This window comes from Urocitellus parryii, chromosome 5 (genome assembly GCF_045843805.1).
Source record: "Urocitellus parryii isolate mUroPar1 chromosome 5, mUroPar1.hap1, whole genome shotgun sequence".
Taxonomy (NCBI): Eukaryota; Metazoa; Chordata; class Mammalia; order Rodentia; family Sciuridae; genus Urocitellus; species Urocitellus parryii.
The window spans coordinates 184090104-184116946 of NC_135535.1; the positions used below are offsets into that span (position 1 = coordinate 184090104).

Consider the following 26843-nt stretch of genomic DNA (forward strand, 5'->3'; position numbering starts at 1 on the left):
TTTATTCCAACTGGAGATTTCACATGATGTATCCATGTCAGAGGAACTTTCTAAGAAAATCAGGAATAGGCAGAGAGAGGAAAAAAGTGGAACTGAAGTCCATAAACTGAAAACATAAAATTTCCATCTTGAGAAAAGTCAAATCTAATCACAAATGTTATGGTCAAAATAATTTATTGGGTATAAAAAGCCCTATTCCTTTTCTTGGTAGGAATCCCCTAATAAAAAAAAATTCTTTCATTGTTACTGTTTTTCTTCTAATTCTTCTTCTTGGGCATTTCCTCCTTTTAATCTCTTCTTTATTACTATTCCATGCACGTCTTCTGGTTAATGCTATTGGGTTGCAAATGACTCCTGTGACTTTGTATGGGCAATAGAGAGAGAAAAGTTGGAACTTGGAAATGAGGAAATGGTTACTTCCTCACAGTACACATTGGAGGATTATAAAAACCAGTGTATTTCACAACAGTGTGTCCAACACAGACTACAGTTGAGAGAGTGAGGACATTCACACCTCCCTCAGCAACAAAGTCAATGAGTATTATCAAGCCTTTAGGGCTGAAATTCAGAAGATTCAAGTTCAAGAGAATCTATGACTATACATGGCTGGTTTCTTCTTAGGAATTCAGAATCAGGATCAAAGAGTTTTATGAGTTTCTGCTGAGGGGAATCCCATTAGGTTGATGGCGATCACTCTGGAAAATGAAAAATGAACTCAGAAATTGGTTAATGTTCTTCTTGAAGGTTCTAGTGGACCTGAGATATTAGCATAGCATGAATAGTAGATCTGTACATACTCATGCATTTTGAGTTGATGTACCTGAATCATTCAAGGGATGGAATACTGAAATCAGATACCTAGAAAATTAAAGCTAGGACCACAGAACAAGGCAGGAGGATACACTTGTGATTAGCTGCCAAAACACTGTGTTCTATTCAATTCTAAATGCAAGTAGAAAGAGAATGCACATCAATTGACTTACAGAGGTAGTGTAGCCTTAGCAGGGGCTTCTCCATTCTTACATGGTTCCAGAACTACCTGAAGAGATTATTAAGATAGCATGTCAAACCAGGAGGTCAAAGGTGCTAAGGAAGTTCTTCATAGATACTCTGGAAGAATGCTACCCTCCAAATAGCATGACTTCAGTCAAAGTCACTTGAGATGTTTCTAGCTATGGTCTCTAGGAAGGAGGGCTCACTGTGTCTAGAGAGCTAAGGATTCTGACTGGAGCATAACATGAGAGACCTGAATGTGGGAATATCTTAGATTACAGAGTCAGTGCTATTTGTTCACATCACTATAAAAGGTCACAAAGGAAGACTTGTGCTTGTTCTTACCATATTCCTTGAACTGTTTTTCCCAGGATCTCCCAGAGACTGACCATCTTGGAAAAGCTAAATCAACAGAGACTCACATTAAGCTGAGACCCAAAAACTTCACTATGCTGCTATATCTAGCTGAGCCCAAAACATGCTTAGTACTAGAAATGAAGGACTCATCAGAAGAGGAGTTGAGGTTAGAGGCTGCCAAGGACAGAGTCCTAGAAGATGCAGACCCCTGAAGATATGGGAAATCAGGCAAGAAAATTAGTGACCACTTATATAGAGGATACCCTGTTTCAGAGCCACCATTTTATGCAATATCTTAAAAAATGATACAGGAGAAGTGACTAATTTAGTAGGGTGGGGTGATAGGTGAATTCACCATACAGAAGCCCTAGACTTTACCTGTACCTGTGCAGTCCAAGCAACACAGGTCAATAATGGTATTTAATGTCCACACAGGACATTAAATACCATAACCAGCCCATCAATCAATGCCATGAACTAATACTTTCTGGAGTTACTAGGTCTGTTCAGACCTTACCACTAATTAATTGGTAAAATGTTGCAAAATAAAATCAGTCCACTAATATCCTGTTAAGACAACTTTGTTCACCTCAAAGAAATGCATCATCTTTTTTTCCCTATAGGTCTTGCTCACTCAATGCTCACAAAGAGGCTCTTGAATGGATTCACAAGAATAGAAAACTATCTAAGTAATTAGGGCATTAGTTGATTTTAAAACAATTTAAGCAGAAATGATATCATTTCTATTTTGAAGGACATGAACTTCCTAAAACACCTTGCCAAACTTTCCTTGGGGTTCAATGACCAAAATTAGAAAATGTGTTTTCCTGGAGTTCCCAGCAGGGAGAGTATTTGAAAAATACTAGGCTTATGTCAAAAACAGGAGGACAGGGTAAAGGCTGTGAGGCAGGGGCCAAGGAGAAAAAAAGAGGACACCAAAGCTGCAGGCAGAGGTGGGTCAGGAGGAAACAAAATGGGCCAGTGCCTGGGGAGAGAGAAGAGGGAAGGAAGGGGGAGCTGGGAGAGCCAGCCCAGGACCCAAAAGTGTCCAGCAGAAGCAGGCTCCTGATCCTGGCTTCTCTGCGAGCCAGCAGCTCCCTGTGGTTATTCAGAGGTGTGATTTATTCTCCACAAAGTGCACCAAGAGATCCTCTTGCACTGCCTCTGTTGCCATCAGCCATCAGGGCCTCCACACTGCTCTTGTCACCATCAGCAGACACTCAGGCTCACACAGGGTGTCCTGTTGACCTCACACACCTTCTGCTGCAAACAATCCAAGCTTCTCTGTCTAAAGCTCATGTAGACCTGGGTGTGTCTTGAAAGTGGCTGAGATGATACAGTGACTTTCCATGGTGACTGCAGGGAGGGCATTTGACTTTTTAAAATAGGGACTATATTTTAGGTAAAAATTTAATAATAATGTACCCATTTTATTTTTATTATTTTGTAATAGTAAAACGATAGAGAAATATCAGTAGACATTCACCCCTTACTTGCCCTTTGATACTGACTATGGCAAAGCTCTCAATTATTCATCGCCCGAGGTCTTGGGTGGCTAATGCTTCCTCCTCCAACCCTGGCTCCTCCAAGCTGAGCGCCAACATTGTTCAAACAGCAAGGAAGCAAGCAAGTGGCAATAACCCTGGGCCTCCCTGACAATGACTCTGGGCCTCCTCATACTTCATGGACACCTGTCTGTGACACTGCAAGAGTTCCTTGATCTCCCTAGCCACTTGTCCCTACGTCTCCCCAGAGTCCTGGAGCCCCCTTCCACTGTCGAACTCGTCACTGTTGTTTAAATGATGGTCTCCTTGGATCCTTGAAGGCAGTGGTTGTGTCTCATCCATTTCAAAGCCCTTAGCACTTGACCTAGGGCCTGGCACTAAGTGAGAATTCATGAATGTTTGAATGAATGAATGAATGTGTGAATATCTGGGATCTCTTCCTGGTCTCACCTATTCTTTTCCTCCATTCTAAGAAATTATCTCATTTGACTAGCTCAGACTCAGTCTCTACACAATTGGTTCTGAAAAGTTTTATTCTCAGGACTCCTTTGTAACCCTTAAAAGTTTTGAGGTTCTCTCATACCCAATAACATATTTGTGTAAGGCCATATTTATTTTACTTCACCTACACCAAGCAAAGCAACATATTGTTATACACTGAATGCAGAAGCAGACAGAAGAATATAGCTATCATCTATGAAGCCAGACATTGAGAAAAAAACATTTTGGTTTGGGGGTTATATCTATCAATCATTATCTGAGTAGAAATTAAAACTAGCCATGCCCAGTGGAGCATGCCTGTAATCTCAGCAACTCATGAGGCTGCAGTAGGAGGATCACAAGTTCCAAGTCAGCCTCAGCAACTTAGCGAAACCCTGTGTCAAAATAGAAAATATAACTGACTAGATATGTGATTCAGTGGGTTGAATCCCTAATACCAAAAAAGAAAAAGAGAAGGGAGAGGAAGGGAGGGAGGGAGGGAGAGAAGGAGAGAGAAAGAGAAGAAGGAGGAGGAGGAGTAGGGGGGGAGGAGGAAGAGGAGGAGAGAAAGAAAGAAAGAAAGAAAGAAAGAAAGAAAGAAAGAAAGAAAGAAAGAAAGATGAAAACGGAGGAAATTTTAAAAATATTTATAAATTTTTTTATTCAAAAATGATGATTACAAACCCAATTCATGTAAAAACAACATTTCTATAAAAAACAACTATCCAGAAATAAAACAAAACAAAATTACTGAAAAATGAAGCAATGTGTCACATGTTTACAAGTCTGCTCAATGTTCAAGATTTGCTCAGGTCATTCATCCAGAAGAGGCAGAGCAGGGTTTCCACAATGTCAGAACTTATTGAATAACAATGAATTCACAAGCTACACCACTTTCATTGGTTGTGACCATGCTGTGTGGTATGTGCTCCCTGCTCTTTCTCTGGCCACTTAAACCAGCAGGGCCAGAGCCTGATCTCATCTATAGCATTCAGAGCACTGAGATGATGTTCAGTCCTTCCCTAATATGTACCTTGTGATGGAATGACCACTGATATTTATGGAGAGCCTATCTTAGATTTCATGTGATATACCTTCTTTGTTTTCCACCAACCTCACTAAAGCAGTTATTATCCTTTCTTGAGAAGGAAATCAAGGCCTAGGGAGATTTAAGTATCTTGACCTATCTTGCTAAAGACCCCTGGCTAATCACTGGTATCACCATCATTTGAACCAAGTGGCCTTATTCTCTCCATGGCCCCCTGCTCTCTCCATTCTACCACTGTGCCTTCACTAATCATGGTTCTTTGTAACTAGTTATCTTCTGCCATCATTACAAATAGCAGATAGGAGCTCACCCACAGACAATACAAATTCTCCTTTCCTTGTAAGTTCTAGAAATGCTCAGTCAAGAAAGTCAAATTCTTCCTGATCTCCAAGCTCACTTCATCCTCTCTTGATAATGCAATTGTCATGAGCAAATATGCCATTAGCATAGACCAAATATGTTTCTGGGTTTCCACAATGACAGAACTTACTGAATAACAATGAATTCACAAGCTACACCACTTTCATTGGCTGTAATTCACTGAGCAGTCACAAGTTCTTTTATTCTATCATTCCTAACATCTATATCACATATCATAGTCACATATCACACTTCACACAATGATATGTATAGGTTGAAGAAAGACTTAGAAAGGATTAAAGTGGCTGCAGGGTTATAGGATGTCATGCTAAGAGCAAAGGCAAGAGAAGATAAGAATGCAGAGTCCCTATAGGTGTAGTAGAATTGAAGGCAAGGATCCAAAGAACAGCTATGAGTGGCAGTTTCACAATGTCATCTTGAAGCGTCAGACTGAGATGTCAGCTTGTAATGAGTCATGTATAGTCCTTAAGGGCAGGAGAAACCACACTGAGCAGAAGCCTAGGGACAGAGAATTGGAGGCTTGTCTCTGGTTTTACTGGACAAGGCTCATGCTGTGTGACCAACTTGCAGGATCAGTATGTCACCACTTTCAGTCTTGGGAGATGGTCTTCCTTTTATGAGTCTTAGGTGAGGGGATTTTGTCTGGAGAGATTGATAAGCTTCTTTATGTGGTGTTTCTAGTATGATTTGGGTTTTCCATGTGTTAAGGCACTACTGATTTAGTTTGATAAGTTGGCACAAATAAGTTATTTATCAATTTGTGCCTTATGGTTGTACTGAACAGAGGCGTTTATTTATTTGTACAAACAAGGTGTAGAGTCATTCTACATTGGCACTTGGACTTGAAATGGAGTAACTCGAGGCAAATTACTGTTTATGTAAATAGAGTAACTCAGGGTTAGGCACAGCCTGAAAACTATTGTTTTATGTATCATGGAGTAACTCAGAGCAGGGAACAGCCTGTTCTCCACAGCAAGGTTCTATCAAACTGTGGACAGTTTGAAACTCATTGAAAGAGGCAGGCATTTCTTCACAGCCAGCAATGAGTAAAGAGCATCCATTGGCACTAACTGGCAGACAAGATAGGCAGACAAGAATTACCAAAAGTCAAGGATCTCCGCTTTCCTCCCATCCATAGTGACCAGATTCAGCCTTGTCCTGCCTCAGAGCCTCTCATACACAAGGCCAGTCCCAGGTGCACCTTTGAGATAACAATATGTCTCCAAGAACAAGCAGCCCTTGTTTCTACACAAAGACCTTCAGTGTTTCCTCCCTCAACAAAAGGCCACAGCCATCCCTCCCTCCAAGAAGACAAAGGGCTGGGAGCCCTTTAGTCAATATCATGGAGATGGTAGGCAGGCGGGAGAGAGAAGCAGGAAGAGCCTTCATTTTCCAGCACTTTCCCTGCTGAGCAATAGCTGGGACAGGGTGGACTCCACCCCTTAGGAACTGTTTTGAAAGGCTGAACTATTTATAATGACATTTTCCTAATCTTCAGAATGGAAATAATAACATCTATCTCTTATAGGATTGCTGTCAGGGTGCAATGAGATCCTAGGTGTAAAAGCTCTTTGTGAGGCTTCAAGGCTGCACAGCCGATATTGTTATTGTGAGAAGATTGATGGTTCCCACACATGGCCTGCATAAAAAAGATAGCTCTGTTCAGCCAGATCAGTTTCTGAATAGCCACTAAGTTCCTGGGATAAAGCATAGGGGGGGAAGAGATGTAGTCAGTAGGGCTGTCTACGCTAGGTTACCAGGGCCTACCCCAGGCCAGATTGCTGCCCAGGAGTGTGCTACTGCGCTGGCTTTTCTTTCAGCTCCCAAGATCCAGATGCTGGAAATGAGAGCCCTGGTGCTTGGTTCCCCACCAAAGGACTAGTGGTCCAGCTTCTCTATGATTCCCCCTTCTCTCCCTTGTCTCTCCTTCAAGCTTATCTTATCCAGTTTATCCAAAATAAGTCTTCTTCTGCGGTCTGTCTTTAGCTTCTTGCATTGAGACTATGATGGTGCCACACTGGAGATGGTGCAGTTCCTCGGTGTCCATGTGGGATGGGGCCACATTGAGTGTGGTTTCTCCTAGCTTTGTCAACTCAGGGCCTCTCTGGACTTTCCCCATTTCTGATCAAGGAGGTGGAGTCTTGGTACCTCAAATAACCACTGTAAACTGAAGAAGCAGGGAACAAAGGCATAGCCCGTCCTACCCAGCAGAGGGCCAAGGAAAGGGAGTCTAAGAGCAGCAACTCCCACCCAGCTCTGCCTTCTGCCTTGCTAGGGAATCTGGGGCTACTTGGGGGAGGAAGCAGGGAGTATGACCATCAATCCTGTCGGGGCTCTCTTACTGTGTGTGTGCATGTGAGTGTGTGTGCATGAGTGTGTGTGTGTGTGTGTGTGTGTGTGTGTGTGTGTGTGTGTCTGCAAGTCTCAGGGGACAAGATAGGGGCTGTGAGAGAACTGGGAGTTCGGGTTTGAAGAGGGGAGAGAGAGGAAGGGGAAGATGATGTGCAGGCAGTGCATAAATAAGGATGATGAAGAGGCGAATCTGGAGGAGGAGATGGTGCCTAGGGAGGGATGTCCTATATCCCAATGGAGGAGATGGTGAAAGGGTAGTAAGAGGAGCTAAGGGAAGAGGGAAGCTTCTAGACTCCACTGTATGTCGGAGCTGATTTCCACTAAAAGCACCTCAAAGGGCCCATATGGATTGGGGTGGAGATCAAGACCAGAGATGGAAACTGAGAAGTGCTGCCTCGCTACCAGGCTCAGCCAATGGTTTCGCAGGCTTCTTTGATATCTCCCCTTGAACTGTTCCCTAGTGAGTAGAGATAGACACATCCCCTCCCTCACTCACCTCCACAGCCATAAAAAAGGGTAATGGCTGGTATGCAACTTCTAAAACAGGATTGAAAAAGCAGCTATTATACCCTTGAGTTGGGCACATGAATCTCCTTCCTCAGGAGATGAACTTCTTGCTTAGACTTGAGTTGAGGGGCCGTCAGTGAGCCTTCCTACATGGGCCAGTGCCCAGGCTCTACATACCAGCCAACCAGATGTACTTCCAGGTGACTGTTTAGTTTGGGGAAATAGGATAAGGAACTGTTCCAGTCTCAACCACCTTATTAGATCAGCTGTGTGGAAGAAGAAGGGGACCTGCAGCCTAATTCCCAATGATCTTTGGAATAACTGTAATAGGACCCCAGACTTGAAAAACTGGATCTCTGAACAGGAAGCCAATAGTGTGGTCCCAAGAAACAGGAGATGATTTCTGGTTCCCTTTGGACAATTTTGAATTCTGGAGGAAGCCTGTGACCAGAGGAAGTTTAAATGGATTCAAAGAGCTTCATCGTGTGACAAGTCTCCCCATCTGCAAGTTCAAGGACTATTTATTCCTGGTCACTTAGCTGAGACTCATTCTGTTGCTTTTCCCTGCTCAGTGACGAGTATTCCCCCAATGTGTGGATCTGCCACATTGCCCCAGGACACAAGTTATACAACGTGGCTTGAGAAATCTCAGCAGGTCCAGCATTCTGATATCTAACCTTACTCAATAAGTAAATTCAGTAATCAAGTTACATCTCCTGATAATTTTGTGTCTGGTACTTCTTCACTTCCTCTAGAACCTATAGGAACTTGTCTTTTCCTATCAAAATAAATAAAAGGTGTGTGTGTGTTGGTGGGGGATCTGCTTCTTAACCATATCAGCAAAACTTTGGAGCCTTGAATTTGAATGCAACTCTTGGATTTAACTATAATTTCAGCAACTTACTAGTGAAATAGTTCTAGGCAGGTTGCTTTTTGAGAGGAGTTGCAAAGTTTTTATTACAACACCTACCCTGAGGACCTGAAGGTCTGTTTTAGGATATAAATAATAAAATGTACAAGTCTTTATGAATTGTTCTTTAAAGGACATTTTTTTTAAATTATCTTCTCATGCCATCCATTCTTGTGCTGTCCACTCACATAGCATTTCATAGTAAGGGACTTTGTTGACATTGCGTCTGAGAGACATGTCAAGAGCTGCCTGCATTCACACTGTTTCATTCCTTGCAGGTGGAACCACAGCAGAATGGAACAAAACCTCTGAGGCTGGAGAGTATTTGAAATGAATCTTTGAATAAGAGCACAGCATTTGTGGCTCATCAGAACCAAAAGTACCCATTCAACAGGATGCCTGTTAGCCCACGTGATGAATTGGTCCCATTCCTAAACCAAGATAAATTTTAGCCACATGTTATCCTAGGGCACACGGGGAGAAGAACCACCCCATTTCTGCTGGCTTTGGCTCCCTTTTCACACTATAGCCATCCCAACCAGCTCCTTCAGGCCTACCAGCTCTACTAGACTCTGACAAGCAGCCCAGAGACAGAAGTCTCTAGGAGGGAAACTTATGACCCATCCTTCCATAAGTTCTCTAGAACCCCTGGGACAAGTTTCTTTCCATATTCCGGCAAAAGAAACACTGGGGTGATGATCAGTCCAGCTTCTGCAGGAAGAGGCAGACTTCAAACTACCTCCTGTATTCTACGTATTCCTTCTTAAGCCTTTTCACCCCAATAAGCACAGACAATAGAACACACTCCCTGTTACCATGGCTCAGTATGACAGAGTATTAATGAAAGACTTGGGAAATCTCTTGTGTATAAGAAAGTACCCTGAGCATAAGACTGAGTTTCATCAACATACCATTAGTCTTCTATGTAGAAAGAAGACTAAAATTGGATTTCTAAGTTTGCAGCTCTGAACATGAACAAGAAGGTGGATTCTTACCAGATACCAAATCTGATGCTGTTGGCTTTGGTCTAGACTTCCAGCCTGAGTGAAATACATTTCTGTTGAAAAAGTCAACAGAAATGAAACAGTAACAACTGCAACTTAACTGCATAGCACTATACCAAACTTATCTTAGTGTATTATTAAGTATTTGAAGCAATCTTCCAAAATGAATAGTATTATCTCCATTTTATAGATGTGAACAATGAAGCTCACTGAATAAATTGTTAAAAGTTATCCGGAGTCTCAATTAATTTCAGAATATGGATCTCAGCCTAATACATCTGTTCCTTTCTACTTTCTATAATATTTTCTACATTGTTGAGCTCACATAAATATATATGATCACATCGACTTTGTAAACATCACTATAATATGAACAAATCTGCTGATGCCTCAATCGATAATTTCAACCACCAGAATCATGGGAAATACATTTCTGTTGAAAAAGTCACCCAATCTATAGTAATTCATTTAGCAGTCTGGATTGGACCAGGACAGAGTAAACCTGCAGTTGGCAAAGGAATTTAGCGGAGCACACATTGCTGAGAGAACCTGAAGAGGAGCAGCACTGGTGGACTTGGATTCCACACCCTGCACTTCGGAACCATCACCACGTGAGCTTCCACCTCTAAGATCACCTAGGCTCACTCAGCACCTTCCCACTGGCCAGGGAGCCAGGAATGAAATGGAGGTGCTTGGTCACTGGTTGGGGACTTGGCCTGTCCCTGAGACCAGATGGCAAGTTCTGTCCTGCTTCCAGACAATCCCAGGTGCTTCTCTTCCTGAGAAGCCAGTCATTACTCTGGAACCCTGCACAGAGCTCCTTAGCACCCCCTCTTCTCAGAAGAGGATGGGACAGCAATAGGGAGACCTGGAAATGGAAGCAGCCTGCCTATCTCCAAACTCCCCTGGTAGGACTCCCACAAACCCAGAGATTATGTCCTGATGGAAAAGTCTGTGAGGTCAGAGCACTGCAGGGTTCCAGAGTAATAGAGTCCTGAGCAGAAGTTAAGAGCTTGAGTGCCAAAATGTTATTTCCCCCACCTCCTCCTCCTCTTCCTCCTCCTCCTCTTCCTCCTCCTCCTCCTCCTCCTTTTCCTCCTCCTCCTCCTTTTCCTCCTCCTCCTCCTCCTCTTCCTCCTCCTCCCCCCTTCCTCCTCCTCCTCCTCCTCACTACTACTACAATAACTGATACTACTGCTACTTCTGGTACTGGAGATTAAATACAGGGCCTCACAAATGGGAGGTAAGGGCTTACTACTGAATCACACATCCTACCTTTAAATTTATTTAGTTTTTTTTTTTTTTTTTTTTTTTTGAGACAAGGTTTGCAAACTTTCCCAGACTGGCCTCAAACTTTGATTTCTCCTGCCTCAACCTCCAGAGTAGCTGGGATAAAAAGGATAAACCACAGAATTTGACCAGTATCACATTTCTGAGCTCAACTCCTGACTCCACAACTTATGGGCAGCTGCCACTATGGTCAAGTTATTTGATCTCTACATATCCCACTTTTCTCTTCTTTAAAATGGAAGCATACAGTAAAACCTCAAAGAGTAGCAGTGAGGATTAAACAAAAAGACTCTTGTGAATTGATTTGCAAGGTTTATTCAATATTTGATTGCTATTCTTATCCCACATACTATTCTTTGGCTTCCTGCTGTGTTGTGCTACCTGCCTTTTTCCATGTAGAAGACTCCACAATTATAATTTGACAATTGGAAGTATCTCCGAACTTTCCTGCACACCTTTTGGAGGCAAGGGCATGGGGAAGGGAAGGGATTACCCCCTGGTGTCTGGCTATTCCCTGTAAAGTGTGCCCGGTGACTGATAGCTCCAGTGCAAAAGTGCCTTTGCCTGCGTGGCTAAAGCTGTGCGCTGTCTTGGGTTAGCATCCTAGATGGGAGGGGGGTGGGGCAGATCCATTGTTTGTCCATGACTTTAACCCCACCCCCCACCCCCGTGTTCCTCGGCTTCTGCGGGATGGAGGCGGGCTGCACCCACGCTCTCTGCTCATCTCGATGGAAACCAATTTTCACCTCCCAGGTGTCTGGGAGAATAGGATGGTAATGTGAACAGTAGGTGCCACTGTGATTTCCTCAGTATTCCCTGTGCAAATTACCCAATACCCAACCGTTATCGGGGAACCATGACTGGATTTGTAACCAACTCCCACTGACGGACCAAGTCCTCTCCCATTTCCAGAGAGAAGTCTCGCGGACGACTCCGCGGGATGCCAAGCAGAAGTCCAGCAGCCAGTAAAAGAGAAGCGAAGGAGAAAAAGCAGAAAAAGAGGGGAGGGGGGCCAAGATCTGTCGGCAGAGGCAACAGCAGATTGAGCCCAGCCAATGGTAACCCCAGGACGAGGTGGCATCAAATTCCCTTTGGCCAATGACAGGCCAGAGTTTACAGGAGTCTCATTTGCATTTCGCAGAGGCAGGAGCTAGGGAGGCGCGCTGTAGGAGTCTGCAGCATCCCTGCGCTGTGATTCTTGTCGGTACTGCTTTCTGTCCCTTACCATCTCCTGCCATCATCTCCACGCAGAGCTGCCGCGTTCAGGCAGCTCTGCGCAGGCAGCTCTGAGCACTTTGCCCCTTGTTCAACGAATAAAAGGTGCCTGAGTTAATACCGGGCACCGTCATCCCCTGTCAGCTCTACCCCTTAAATTTCGCCCGGGGAGATCTGCGCACAGCGGGTGGGCCTGCACAGCCATCCCGCGTGCAACAGCATAGTATTACGAGCGCAGCTCCACCGATCGCTGAGCCGAAGTCCACCCTCAATCTCAGCTGTGCCAAATTCGCTCCGCAGCCTCAGCCCCGGGAGCGTGATCCCAGCACCCGAGAGCCAGATGCCCACCCACAGGCTGCAGGAGGTGAGCATCCCAGAAGTGGCCCCCCGCCCCGCGGCCGGAACTGGGGGTCTTTTAGGCTATTGGTTGGTGGGAAGACAGTTAAGAGCTCCTGGACTGGCCCACATTTCCAGAGTTCTGCAGACCTCGGTTGATTGGGGGTGTGGATTGTAATGTGAAGGATGGATTCGCCAACGTTTTTTCCTTTCTTAAGTTTTAAAGTAAAGAAAAATCTGATTGTGGAATTTCATTTTTGTGTTACTAGGTGAAGAGTCTCTCTCTCTCTCTCTCTCTCTCTCTCTCTCTCGCTCTCGCTCTCGCTCTCGCTCTCGCTCTCTCGCCCTCTCCTGCTCCTTCACCTGCAGATTTCTCTTCCAATCTATCTGCACATTTTTTAGGGAAACTTCCCCCCTGTTCCTTCTTGGGGTACATACAACACTCGTGTATCCTGGGCACTGGGGCAGGGGCATGTGCTCTACACTCCCCCTCAGCTGCATTAGAGAGTAAAGTGCCCCTCCTGCCAACAAGCAATCTCCTCTCTCTCCACTTCCTCTCCTTACAGATCTCTAGCTCCTATACCACTACCACCACCATCACAGCACCTCCCAAGGAGGAGAAGACACTTACATACCTAGAAGAAGACATCCGTCCTGAAATAAAGGATGACATATATGACCCCAGCTACCAGGATGCAGAGGGCCCTAGGCCCAAACTTGAGTATGTCTGGAGAAACATCATCCTCATGTGTCTGCTGCACCTGGGAGCCCTGTATGGGGTCACACTGGTTCCCACTTCCAAGTTCTACACTTGGCTCTGGGGTAAGCAAGGTCCCTTGTCCTGAGCAAGTAGTTCAGGTTTCTCACTGGTCTTTGATAAGGTGGGGTCTCCACTGAGCAGCAACCACTCTTTATTCAGGTTTTGACAGCCATAAGTCTTTGGTTGCCTGAGAGACTGACTGGGCTGGGGATAGAGACCCTAGTAGGATTAAGATGCAAGAGAGGGGCTGGAGATGTGGCTCAGCGGTAGTGCGCTCGCCTGGCATGCGTGCGGCCCGGGTTCGATCCTCAGCACCACATACCAACAAAGATGTTGTGTCTGCCGAGAACTAAAAAATAAAAATATTAAAAAAAAAAAAAAAAAAAAAAAAAAGATGCAAGAGAGACAGTTGTCTGGGTCCCTTCCTGGGAAGTAAACATTGAGACAAGATGCAAGGGGGCTTTGGGGTATAGATAAGTGAAAGAGAGTTTACTGTCCCAGAACCCAACATTTCTGTTTGAGTCATTTATTTGAATGCCTGTCTCTGTCCTGCTTCCCACAAGTCCACTACCTGAGAGTCATGGGAACCCTGGTTTTATTGGTTGCAGGTTGAACAGAGACAGGAGATAAAGCCAAAGGAAACTGCTCAGGAGGAGAGATCATAATAAAGCATTGAACACCAAAGGTGGTTATCCACAAAACTATTTTAACTTGACCGTTTGGCTAGACCAACCTTTTCTATCATAGGGGTAGAATAACAAGGCTCCTATATGACCCAAGTTGCATGGATGTGTTGCTGTCAGGTAGGTCTCCTGGGGACAGCAAATGTCAGCCAAAGAAATGTTCTTAGAATGACAGAGGTTGCAGAATGTTTCATTCCTCATCCCACAAGCTCCTTCCCTTCTCTCCAGATGCCATGTAATGACAAGAACCCAGCACTTTCCAATACTAATTTTCCCTGGCACCTACCCATTCTTCCTTGGAAGGGACAGCCAGGCCAGAGAATAGAACCTTGAGCAGCCTCAGCCTCCAATTGCCAATTCATCTCTGAGCTGTCTTTTTATCAGTTCTTTCCCAGATCCCATGGCTCGGGGCTGTTAGCAGGTCTGCCCCCTGGATCCATGAATGCACTTTGCAAGTAGATTCACCTCTGCCCCTGAGGCTGAGTTAGGAAGGGAGAGTAGGAAGCTCTCGAGACCTAGAGGCAAAATTACTGCTCTCTGTTGGGAGAGTCAGGACCCGCTCTCCAAAAGACAATCAGAGGTTTTCTGGAGCAGTCGCAGGTGTGAGGTATTTTCTAGCAGTTGTCTTGGGAGGGTAGTAGTGTAGAGTTGGTTGGCAGGTATTAGATGGTACCCCACTGCCCAACCTGAGCTCTTAGGTGTTATAAGTGGTGAGATCTGATCCCTTGAGTTTTGTCTTGGAAAATTCTCCAACTGAAATGATGTCCATTCTTAGGATGGAACTCTTTCCGTGTACCAAGAGGGGAAAATACTACCTTGTAAAGATTAGAAATGTCATATTCTTTAGGTCACTGTGTGTCATCCCAGAATTTCTCCTAGATCATCTATTTCAAGAGCCTTCTTTCTCTGAGGACTATAGAAGAGTCCTCAAGCCAGGGTTGAATAACTATCTCTGGCAAAACTTAGGGCTGAAGGGTAAAGCTTCTACTTCTCAGGGCAGAGTTATGAGATGCTGCTTAGCCATCAGTGTGGACACTGTCATTCCCAGGGTATGGAGGCGGGGAGAACAAATCTAATTGACTGAAACTTCTATTTGACGTATTGACAGGTATGGAGAGAACAGGCACCAGAGTGACTGGGATCTTGTTACAATTTCCCTGTTAAAATGGGATGACATGTGCTCTTTTGGAAACAATGGGCCAGAGCCATCTGCACCATGAAACAACCCTAGATGCTCCCTTGCCTCTTGTCAAAATGTTTCTGCTTTGCCCAAAGCCAATGTCTTCTTTTGTGGTTGCAGGGATCTAGCTCCACTGTGGTTTATTCTGGTACAGATGGAGTGAGACACTGTATCAGGGAAGAAGATCTCAATCACCACTTGGCCAGAGGGCCTAAGTTACCTGGGTCCTCAAGCCCAGAGCAAAGGGAATGTGGCCAGAACTTTCCATAGACAGTCACTGTCTGTGTGGCTCTCCTAGGAATCTTAAGGAGAAGCAGGATAGGGTATAGTAGGCAGGAGAAAGAGGAGGAGGCTCTTTAGAAAACTGTTATCCCTGTCTGTAGAAGAACTAGAACAATTTGTTACAATGTGCTGTCTTGAACCACAACTAAATGTGATCCCTGAAGATCCATAGTTGTACCTGCCAGGTCAGAATGAAACATTGCTAATAGTTTCTCCCAAGGCCTCAGCCCCTGGTTCCCTACCCTCCTTTCCCCAGGAAAGATCATATCTGGCACCTCCTTAGTCTGCAAACTAAAGGAAACTGAGGAAGGATAATGTTAGTATTCCTCTACCAGCTTTGAACATTCTCAGCTATGTTTCGAATTAGCATTGATTTGTGAAAATCTGGTTGAAAGAGCAACACTGCAAAGGAGAGACCTGGGAACTGGGCATAGTTCTAGAGGGGCAGAAGGCTGAGATAGAACAAGAACTTCTTGTTGACACACAAAGCCTAGCTTCAGACCATGGCTTCAGTTTTCCTAGCCAAGTGATGCTTGATAAACAGGTATCCTCTAAAGCATCTATTTCCTCACTTACAAGGTGCCTGTGTCGGTAACATCCCTCTCAAGATGTGCTGTAAATATGAAATGCTCACATCTATGGTAAAGCTTGAACCATATATAACTGTGCAGGGCTGACTCTTTCAGGGCTGCACTACTTGGTACAATATTGAAAAGCTTTTATACCAGCTGGTCGCCACAGCTCTGCATCCCCTACAATTTTGGGTTCTTCCAGTTTAATAGCACCAAGATAGCTCTGGTTGCTATTTTTAGAAAACTCTTGCCCATGGATTTTAAGCTTTGTAGGAGTAGTCTGGGACTCTGAAACTTTAGATAAGGTCAGTTAAGGTCAAAACACATAGAACCTTGAATAATGCCCCTGGACACAGACAATGACAGTGGCACAGTGATGAGAGATTTATTCCTCTCTTACTGTCCTGCCTCCCTAGTTCCTGGGAATCCTTAGCTTGTTTCCATTCCTACATGGAAAGGATGGAAAATGTTGATATTTTCTCAATTATGAGGCCTCAGATGTCAAATCATCCCTATGGTTCAGGGGGAGCAGATCCTCACACAAAGCCTAAAGCACACACAGGCTCTGGCTTTAGGAGAGCAATTTGACATGCCTTTATGGACTTACCTGTTGGTGACTCCTGCACTGTCTTGTCCTGGCAGCCTATGCATACTATTTAGTGAGTGCCTTGGGCATCACAGCAGGAGCTCATCGCCTGTGGAGCCACCGAAGTTACAAAGCACGGCTGCCCCTGCGGCTCTTCCTGATCATTGCCAACACCATGGCGTTCCAGGTAAGAAGCTGGTGCTGCTCAGCTCTCAGTCCGTAGTTGATCCAAGGTGGAACGAAGGGGATCTGTGCCTGGAGAGGAAGCCCCAGCAGGCAGTCATTGACCTTTCCAGTCTTCTGAGGTCCTCTCAAATGAGACATTGCTTAGATTTTTCACACACGGAACTCTTCAGAATCACTAGGAAGGGAAATAGCGGGGATCACTATATAAATCTGTAAAGGTATAGGGTCATTATACACTCTAAGTTCCCTGTGTTCTCACACAGTGTGGCCAATCATAAAGGATGACAACTCATAAGCCAGGCATTGAGCCTTGTTTTCTGGCCAGACACTGGATAATAAACTTATGCTTCAAGGGCATTATCTTAGAATCTTGTTACAATTTCATTAAAATTAGTCTCATTGACTCAGGAACACTGTTGTTTCAGGTAATAAGAGCAAACATCCCTATATCCTGACTGTGATAATCACTTCACATAGGTTAACTCATTAAGTCCTTACACACCTTAGGGGTAGGTCCTATTTTTATCCCAAATATGCAGATGAGGAAACTGAGTCATTGAGAGGTTGGATGGACTGACCTTCTGGTCCCATCTGGGGCTGCCATGCTAGCTGAGCCAACTAGCAAGGTCAATTGTAGCACAAATTTATAACAAACAGGATGGAAAGGAGGGGACTTTTATACCTATTAAGTTATAGCAATGGGCACAGGATAGCTGGTGGTATGGAGCTTAGTTTGTCATAAGAGGAAACTAGAAAACTGTTAAGCCCCTTTGTCTTGGCCATATCTGAGGTCTTAACTATATCTGCATAATCATCTTTGCCCTAGCACCCTACCTGATGATGCTTATGGGGTCAAGGGAAGGAGGAGAATTTAGTATATTCTGGAAAAAAAGAAAGAGTCCCACACAAGCAAGAAGGCCTCTGGAAATGTGGTCATGGTCATGAGTTTCATGCTGCTCTTAGGTTAAATGAGCTATGACTTGTGAAGGCATCAGGACAGAGCTCTCCAGAAATTTATCTACAGAATAGGACCTGAGGCCACCTGCTTCATACTTCTCCATGCCCCTTGTGTGGGCACCCCTTGAGGACCTTGTCCCTCATTCTTTGATAGAAGAATTGCAATGTTCTTTCTTAAGGAAATAAATGAACATTATGATTTACCTACATCCTCCCCACCATATAACATTCAGGAAGCAGCAGTGCTGTTCTTGTGTCTGGGACTGTAAGTCGCTTTTCTGCTCAGGCTCCAGGGAAGAGTGCAGAAGAGGGCAGGTCCCTTCATTTCTCTTCTGGAGCCAGACTCTTGGGGACTCTGTGAGGTTAGGCTGAGAGCCTTGGGCCCTTGCAGACATCTGGGCATTGGACTTCTCCCAGGAGGGCATCTCTCCTCAGGCCTGTGTTCCTCTTCTCTGTCCCTCTAGAATGATGTTTATGAATGGGCCCGAGATCACCGCACCCACCACAAGTTCTCAGAAACAGATGCCGACCCTCACAACTCCCGCCGCGGCTTCTTCTTCTCTCACGTGGGTTGGCTGCTTGTGCGCAAACACCCAGCTATCAAAGAGAAGGGGGGATCTCTGGACCTGTCTGACCTAAAAGCTGAGAAGCTGGTGATGTTCCAGAGGAGGTGAGCTAAGGGAAGATGGGGCTGGGGATGTGGCCCTAGGCATCTGGGATTTGGGAACCCAACCTTTTCTCTTAACTCTTACAAAATAAAGTTGAGAATTTACTGGTTTTGTAAGTTCAAATCACTTATGGCCTTTATCTCTGAGCTATCTTGATGAAATCAGTTAAATGCAACAAATCTTTCCTGACTGGAATAGTCACGGACACAAAAATGAAGGTTGTTAAGACCTCCCCTTCTAAGAATTTGTTGTCTGTTGGGATGGAGGGATAAGGCAAGTACCCAAACCACCATAATAGGAGGCAATTTATGGTCTGCACTAAGAGAGGTATGGCGTGAGGGTGCATGCTCAGCGTGGACACGAGAAAAAGGGTTATAAATGAAGTAGTATCAGAATCCATCCATGGAGAGAGACTTTCACAAGTATGTGTGAGCAGGGACAGCACAAAAAGAAAGAATGGAATAGGCCAAAGTCTCAAGCATGTTCTTGAAGAACGTCCTTCTGCCTAACATGTAGGGCAGGGCAAGAAAAAGGACTAGACACAGACTCAAAATTTTATTCAGCAAACAGAATGGTTTCCTCATCAGCAATGTGACACAGTCAGAAGTGTGCTTCAGAGAGGATGCTCTTGTGCAAGTGAAAGTAACTACTGAGCCAGAGAGAGATGAGAGGCAGGGACACAGGTTAGACAAGAAGAGGGGCCATGGTGGGGAAGCAGTGGCAGTAATAGAAAGGAGTTAGAGGTAGGTATGTCAGTGACATATAAGTCATAGATGTGACTGCTAAAGGGAGGTAGGCAATCCATTCCCTTGAAGTGTCAATGGCTTGGTTTTTGGGAGTAGAGTATAGGTCAGGGCCTCTGGAGGGACAGAGACCTGCAGGTGGCCAAGGACACTTGGTGTGCCTCCTGAGGGAAAAGCAGAGCAAAGAATTAGGCAGTGGTAGCAGCAAATGGAGTCAAGGCCCCTAATATAGACTGTGTGCCAAAGGTCTTGGTGGCAAGCTAAAGATCCTAAGGCAAATGGACAATAGCACAAGCAGCAAAACTCTGCTGATGAGTTTGAGATTTGACTCTCATTTGTTTGATCAACGTGGCCTTATGGTCCCATTAAAGATGAAAGAACTTCTTATCAGGAGACAGGTAATCCAGTCTTCACTTCACTTGCTAGTGGGGTGGTCCTAGAAAAGTCATTTAAGGTATTCACATTACCCCATCTGAAGTCGAAGGTACTATTATATACTCAAGTATTTCACTCCATTTCCTTATGCTGGCTTTTGCCACCCTGTTCTCATGGTTTGGAGGAATGACAGCTCAGCCATGAGAGCAGACAGCCCAGGTAGGTGTGAGAGTTCTCTCTCTGCAGACTCACTGTGGGATCTCTCAATGTAGGTACTACAAGCCCGCTGTTCTGATGATGTGCTTCATCCTGCCCACACTGGTGCCCTGGTTTTGTTGGGGTGAAACCTTCCTACACAGTTTGTTTATTGGTACTTTCCTGCGGTACACTGTAGTGGTCAATGCCACCTGGCTGGTGAACAGTGCTGCCCACCTCTATGGAAATCGCCCCTATGACAAGAACATTAACTCTGGAGAGAATGTCCTGGTTTCCCTGGGAGCTGTGGGTAAGTCACCAAAGCCTAACATAACCGCATCCAGTGGTCTGCTTTGGGGGGTATTTGGCTAGGAGTCAGAAAAACCTGAATAAAGTGCTTTTATGACCACTTTACCTTTCCCCCTTATTGGAAATTAAACTCAAGTGTGCTCTACATTTTTATTTTTTTATTTTGAGGTAGGGTTTCTCTTGCTGGGGCTGGCCTCAAACTTATGATACTCCTGTCTCAGCATCCCAAGTCTCTGGGATTTTTGGCATACACAAGCATGCCTGGCTTTTATAACACCTTTAAAACTCATTTTTTTTAAACTATAAAACTGGGGTGGGGGCAATATATTGGAAAACCCTTATGAGAATCAGGCAACAACTCTTATATAAATAGAAAGGGTGAAAATTAATACTATTTTCAATGTGAAGTTGTAAAACAGTATCTAAATGCTGCCTGTAATGAGTTTTCCTTTTTTTGGCAACTCTGAGCAGATCTGTAGTCTTTAGTGTGGAAAATGCTTGATAGAAAAATAGGGTCACCTTCATGGCTTGTAAGCCTAGTGCTTTATATTTAAATATGAAGAACAAGTATAATTGGGTTCAATAAACTTCCCATATGCCACATTTATAGTGTTTTGCTTTTTAAATGAATATGCCACACTTTAATGTGTAGGCTATGCCTTATTGTTTAGTGATGCCAGTATGAGGGGCATCAGTGCAATGGTTGCAGGCCTTTACCATCACCTGTCACCCTGTCTCCTCTTGTCCTTTATTGTTAATCTTCTATTGTGTGCTAGAAACTCCCCCTTCCCTGAAGTTGCTTAGGGAATCCTCTGATAGGGCAGGTAACCTTCATCAAAGTTCCTGCTTCTTGATCCAATCTTGACTGCTCTTGAACTTATTTGTCTCTGTAGTTCCATTCCCAATTGCCAGATAAAGAAAAATGGAGTTCTTCCATCTGCCTTCATGGTTCGATGTCCTTTTTTCCAAATTAATATAGACTTTGACTGAGACCTGAAGTTGGTTTTCCTTCTGCAGAATCTGTGCCCCTTTCTGCTCATGGATCAAAGCTGTTCTTTATCCAGTAGCATCTTGGCAGTCACCCTGCTCACATGCCTAAGCTCATCACTGCATAACTCATTTTTCCTCATTAATTTTTTCCTGATATATTCTCAACCCAGACCACATTCACTAGCTTTGTTATGAAATTTTTTTCCTATCTCTTTTTTACTTCTATACAGCTTTCTGCTCCTTTCAGGAAAATTCTTGCCTGTTCTTACTTTGACTCATCTTTGAAATAAATCACCTACACACTGTCCAAATCTGGAATTTTCATAGAAATAGAATAGTCTAGAATGAGATGTGTCCTGTGTTGTAAGTGGAACTCCAGTGAGCTTCCACATCTGCAGCTCTTTGTGACCCTCTGTTCAAACTAGTTGCCAATATCTTACTTTCTCCCATTTGTCATTTGCTTCTGCAAACCTGCTCTTTTGTCCATGTCCCCTCACCCATTGCTCTCCTCCACTCTCTCCTGCCATTCTCACCTTGTTGGTCTTGACTTACCCCAACAGTCACATGCTCATCCTCTCTGACAAAGCTGACCTTCCTCTAGAGTCTTTCTTCAGCTCTTTTCCCCAGTTGCTCCCACTGACTCTCTCCCCTTTTTCCATTCCTTGTCTCTGTGTGTGTGTGATTCATTTTAAATCTGATACCTACAGGCATGATGAGTGCTCACTCAGAGTCTTGCTGTGAAGCCACAGGTGGAAGTGGCAATCCCGGGTCACCCTTAGCCTTAGTGTTATCCCTCCACCTACCAGTGCACACCATGGACAGCCTGGTATACAGAGGGATAGGCACCTTGAGATGCCCAGGTTGGAGTCATTTGCTTGGCAGAACCTCCTTTGATTGCTTGCTATTCTTATCATTACTGCTATATCTGGGGATGCTTTTATCTACAAAGGGTCCAACAACCTCTATTATTATGGCTGATCTTTACCCAGGCCTGATAAGAGCCAATGTTGTTAGTGTTGGAAGTTGTTGAGAAAGAAGAATCCTGCCAAGAGTTGCCAAACATTTTACCAATTACAGAAATTGTCCAGGATCCTAAGTTTCTTTATTTTCCACTACAGTACAGTGAAATGCTCTTCCCAAGAGTTCTCAGAATCTCAGAAATTGAGAGGTTTTCAGAATGGTTCTGTTTTATTGGTACCTCCTCCAACACATGATTACCTCAGAGAACTGGGAGCCAGAGTAGCCCACTGAACCAACAGAGGCTAGGAGAATACCTGACCCTGGCTAGGTCTGCTTTCTTCTGGTTTTCCCTGTTGCCATCATTCTATTAGAACCTTCCACCTTTACAGGGACCATTAGCACAGAGTAAAACTTGTGTTTTTTACTCAGTTTTGTAAAAAACACGGCAATGGTTCTTCTTCTGTACCCTCCCCTCCCCACCCTAACATGCACAAAAGCAAAGAGCTCAAGGGTCTCGAGCCAGCATTTACTAAAGTTCTGTATTTTCCAATGTAAAATCCTTTCCTAGGATAACTTCTCTTATCCCCTAAGGGAAACTTCTCACCAAGGAAACCATGGGTGACCAGGCCCTCTTGACTCATTGCTTAGTCTGAGGGCTTCTGTTTGCTTCAGAGTAGAAGACACAGTGTTCATCCACTCATCCACTTATCAGTGGGTTTCTCTGAAGTTCATGGTACTCTGCTATGCAAGAGATATGGAAAACAGCAATCTGCCAAGCTCCCTAACTTCTCTCCTTGGTTTTGTTCCAGGTGAGGGCTTCCACAACTACCACCACTCCTTTCCCTATGACTACTCTGCCAGTGAGTATCGCTGGCACATCAACTTTACTACATTCTTCATTGACTGCATGGCTGCCCTTGGTCTGGCTTATGACCGGAAGAAAGTGTCCAAGGCTGCCATCTTGGCCAGGGTTAAAAGAACTGGAGATGGAAGCTACAAGAGTGCCTGAGTTGTGGGTTGTCCAGATTTCATTTCTAAAGCCATCTGGGCAGAAGTTTAATGTTCTGTTAATAACTACTGAAAAGTATTACCAGATGCTAAAGTTGATGACCTTAACTCATTCCAGTATTGTATTCTTTTAAAATGCAAAAGGTTTGATAACTTTTTTAGGTAGTGCATATTTTAATCAGTAAGATATAAACATTTCTCAATACATATGCTTCCAAACATGTTGCACACTATAAATACATACATTTTTACATGTCATTTAAAAAATTATTAATAAATTCTAAAAAAATAAATTCTAAAAAAAGAAAGAGAGAATTTAAAACAAACAACTCAACTATTATGATAGTACTTTGCTAAACTTATTTCTTCTCTCTACTCTTTCTGTTGTTCTTTGCTTTGTTTGTGTCACCTTCCTTTCTCTTCCTTTTTATAGCCTCCTAACCAACAGATGTTTGGCCACTGGTCTGTGTCACCTTCCAAGCCTAGGCATAATTTCAGGCATCTAAACATAATGATCACTGCCCCAGATAACTCTTTCCTCAATATGTCCTCAGACTCAAGGTAGGTAACTCAAGCTAGACATACAATAAAACCTTCTGAGACATCCTCTGCTAATTATCTTCAGTCTAGTCTTTGCTAGATGGAATAGAGAGATAGCTTGATTTGGCATACAGCTGAAGAGCAGTTATATCATCAGGAAGAGAGATAGTATGAAGAATATGATTTATAAGGATGGTGTTGATATGGGAAAAGAGAAAAAAGGAAGCTTTTACAGGGATAAGACCCTGCCTAGCACAGACACTGAGCCCCTTCACACAGCATTTTTCCTGTCTCTCCTGACTCAGTTATGGAGTTTGATGATAGGAAACAACAGCAAATCAATAACTAAGAATAAAGAAGCATTTGTGTAGTTGTAAGAGTGGTCTCTCCTGGAGAAGGACTTTATTTTTTGTTAATAACAAGAAGATGTCTTACTTCATGGGATTAGATTTCAGGTTGGATGCGTTCAATACAACATTACAGCAGCTCAGAGTTTTGAAGATACAATTGGGCCAAACTTAAAAATAAACTGACATAAAATCTTTAATTGAAACATGCAAATGTTTCACTTGGAGTATTACCTCTGAAAAAGAAACTTGAAGTAAAGAAAGAATTTTCTGGGTGGTCTGTTCATTCCACAGATGGACAGGAGATGGAAAAGTTGACAGACTGCTCTTGTAGGCAGCTATAAGAGATCACTTCCCAAAGGAAGGACTCCAATGACACATCCAGGGGAGTCAGAAGTTACATAGTAAGTTATTAAGTGTCCTCATGAAATAAGTTTGATGTTAGCTTCATTCATTAGTCTCAGTTTCTCTTAGGATTGAGTGAAAACTAGGCTTCTTCCCATAGTATTTGACCCCTTCACTCCTTGTTCTGTGACCAGTCTACAAATGCAGGACTGTCTGGGGGATAGGTAGGAATAAATCTCTTAACCACCCTGATTCTGGATTCCTGGCTTTACCTCAGCCGTCTTTTTTCTCTTACCAGTGATGTCTGTTCCCTGACATTTTCTTGTCTCTGGACAGGCAGCCTCCTGTGTATATTCAGGGCAGAGAGGACTTGCTGTCCAGGCGGCTTTCTCCTGTAGACACAATGCTCATTGGCATCAGCCCTGTGTCTCTTCAGCAGGTAGAGTTGACTGCCACTTTCCTGTGGCCTCCAGATCCTCTTCTCCACCACAGTGAGTGTACCCCACTCTGACTGCTCTAAGTAAAGCTGGCAGACACTTTAGAAACATCTTTGTCTTGAAGAGGATCCCTTTCATGAGGCATAGCCAAGGCCAATGCTCACATTTTTCCATTGAGCTGGCCACAGTAAAAAATGGCTTGTTGTCAGTCTCCTCTGGGTCAGAACAGAGAGTGTTCAGCAAAGCAACTTGGGCTAATTGGTGTATGCAGCTAATGGTGCAATACTTTCAAAAAGAAGAGGCGGAAACAGTCTTCTGGGAAGTACAAAGGGGGGGGGGGGCAGTTCCCAAGTGCAGCATATTGAAAGGAGTCCCTGCCCTGGAACCAGGATCTGCTGGAAAGCTTGGGCTAAGACGTGGGATCTGAGATGCCAGGATCTTTGTTGAACATTGTATATATTTTCAGAACCTGGGACCTTTCCTGTCCCTGTTCCTCAGTCATAAGTGCAGAAGCCTAACTCTGCTCTTTAGGATTGGCAGCATACAATACCAAATGCTGTTAACTGTTGAGGCCTAGTGGTGTGAGAGAGCAGGACCTTCCTTCCTGTGTTAGTTGTATAGAAGCTACAGGGGCCAGCCTGCACTAAGGCAGCCTTGTCTTTGAGCTGTTCATTAAAGTAGAAAAGAACTTTATAGAAAATCACTGTAGATCAGATCTACTGACTTGTACCTACCCCTGGAAATGTCTCTTGGCTGATTTTTATTCTACTGGACATCAGATGCCTACTTTATGATACATGAACAGCAAACTCAACTTTCTTTTCTAGTCCTGTAACATGGAACTGATCCATTCAATGTTCGTTCATACACAAATGGTACAGACCCCAGGTTGAGGACTGCAGCATATACGGGGGTATGTAGTAGGTAGAAGCATGCCAGTATAGTGAACAACACTTCTTAAGGTTTGAAGCCTCAATTCAAGTAACACGATAATGAGAAACTCTGCTCTTAGCAAGAGTGAGTTTCTAATGGTCCTTACCTTGTGGACATGTTGAAAACTGATTTCTGTGCCTTATCCTTTTTCTAACCCATGTTGCAGGTGAATCTGCCCTCACGCTCTTTGAGTAGTCCTTTACTCCTTGAGAGACTATAAAGTGGCTAGTATCAATAAGAGTCTGCCTGGTAGGTTATCAGCACAGGTATTTGCAGGATTCCTTTCTGGGCTTCATTTTGGAAATTTATGGCTGTTTTATTAAGTGTTCAAATATGATGGTGGGTGGAAGTAGTTTGAATGTATTTATTATTCTTTAAATGAAATAATGGTGGTAGCACATAAAATAGAAAGTTTCTCCTTGGTTTATTAATATCCTGTGTGTAGTTTCTGAATAGATAGTACAAATAAGCTAGTTTGAAGGGTAAATGAAGTAAGGCAACTGTGTTACACTGGTGGCTAAGATCTTAGCCTCTCTTGTCCCTGTTTTACCAACTTGCTATGTGAGCTTCACTTTTAAACCTATTAATGAGATAAGGTCATTAATCCATTCAGAACCTTCTCAGAAGTCCCATCTCTGAATCTGCTACATTAGGGATTAAGTTTCCAATACATGAACTTTAAGGGACACACTGAAATCATTGCACCGGGCAAGTCACGTAACTATAATGTGCCTCACATTTCCTTTTGTTCAGATGGAGTAATAATACTGACCTACCTCTTAGGCAGTTTAGAGGTTTGACTAAAACTTTTTATTAAGCCTTTGAGATCCTCAACAGAGAAATTCTCAAGCCCTGCAGACTTTTATAGTAGCAGTATCCAGTATGAAATTGACATGCACGTATGTCCTGGATACCATCATTAGCCTACATGGTTCTCTCAAGAGATTGAACGCATCTATTGGAGAAGGGGTATATAATGAGTCAGACAAAAATTGAGAATGCATTATCATTGCCATGAAAACATACACAGGATACATTTTCCTTACCTGGGTGGGTTTTTCTTCTTTTTATGTATGTAGTTATTTGTAACCGAAGAATAATTTTTTTTAATATCAACCCCAAAGCTAGTGGTACTCACCTGAGATTGTGTTTGTTATTAATAAAAGTGAAGTGAATCTGATTGCACTGTGTCTTGGAGCTTATTGGCTGTCATGTAGTCTCCTGGGACCTGTCTCTGTGGCCTATCATCATGTATGTGTCCTGCACCTTTAAGAGGAAAAACCCCAAAACAAACAAACAAAAACAGTAGAGTCACATCCCCAGTAATCTGCCCTGTCTTCCTAAGGGTAATTTATGTTAACTGTTCAGCAATTCTGGGCAGCAGAAAAGAAGATGTCTGTTCCTATTAA

At 43.7% G+C, this 26843-nt stretch overlaps 1 protein-coding gene and 1 long non-coding RNA gene across 2 annotated transcripts in view; one reads left to right on the top strand and one right to left on the bottom strand.

The window, feature by feature from the left end:
- Positions 1–230: 230 nt before the first annotated feature.
- Positions 231–26843, bottom strand: part of LOC144254925 (uncharacterized) — a 32311-nt gene continuing 5698 nt past the window's right edge. Inside the window, exons 2-3 of the long non-coding RNA XR_013343637.1 lie at positions 16463–16802; positions 231–695 (exon numbers count right to left, since the gene is read on the bottom strand). This is a non-coding gene — a long non-coding RNA (uncharacterized LOC144254925). The remainder of the gene's footprint in view (positions 696–16462; positions 16803–26843) is intronic.
- LOC113196153 (acyl-CoA desaturase 1) lies at positions 12026–26614 on the top strand. The gene is made up of 6 exons (XM_026407908.2): positions 12026–12406; positions 12945–13200; positions 16498–16628; positions 18049–18254; positions 19643–19875; positions 22634–26614. The coding sequence occupies exons 1-6, from the start codon at positions 12383–12385 to the stop codon at positions 22831–22833; spliced, it is 1050 nt and encodes a 349-aa protein (XP_026263693.2). The 5' UTR covers positions 12026–12382; the 3' UTR covers positions 22834–26614.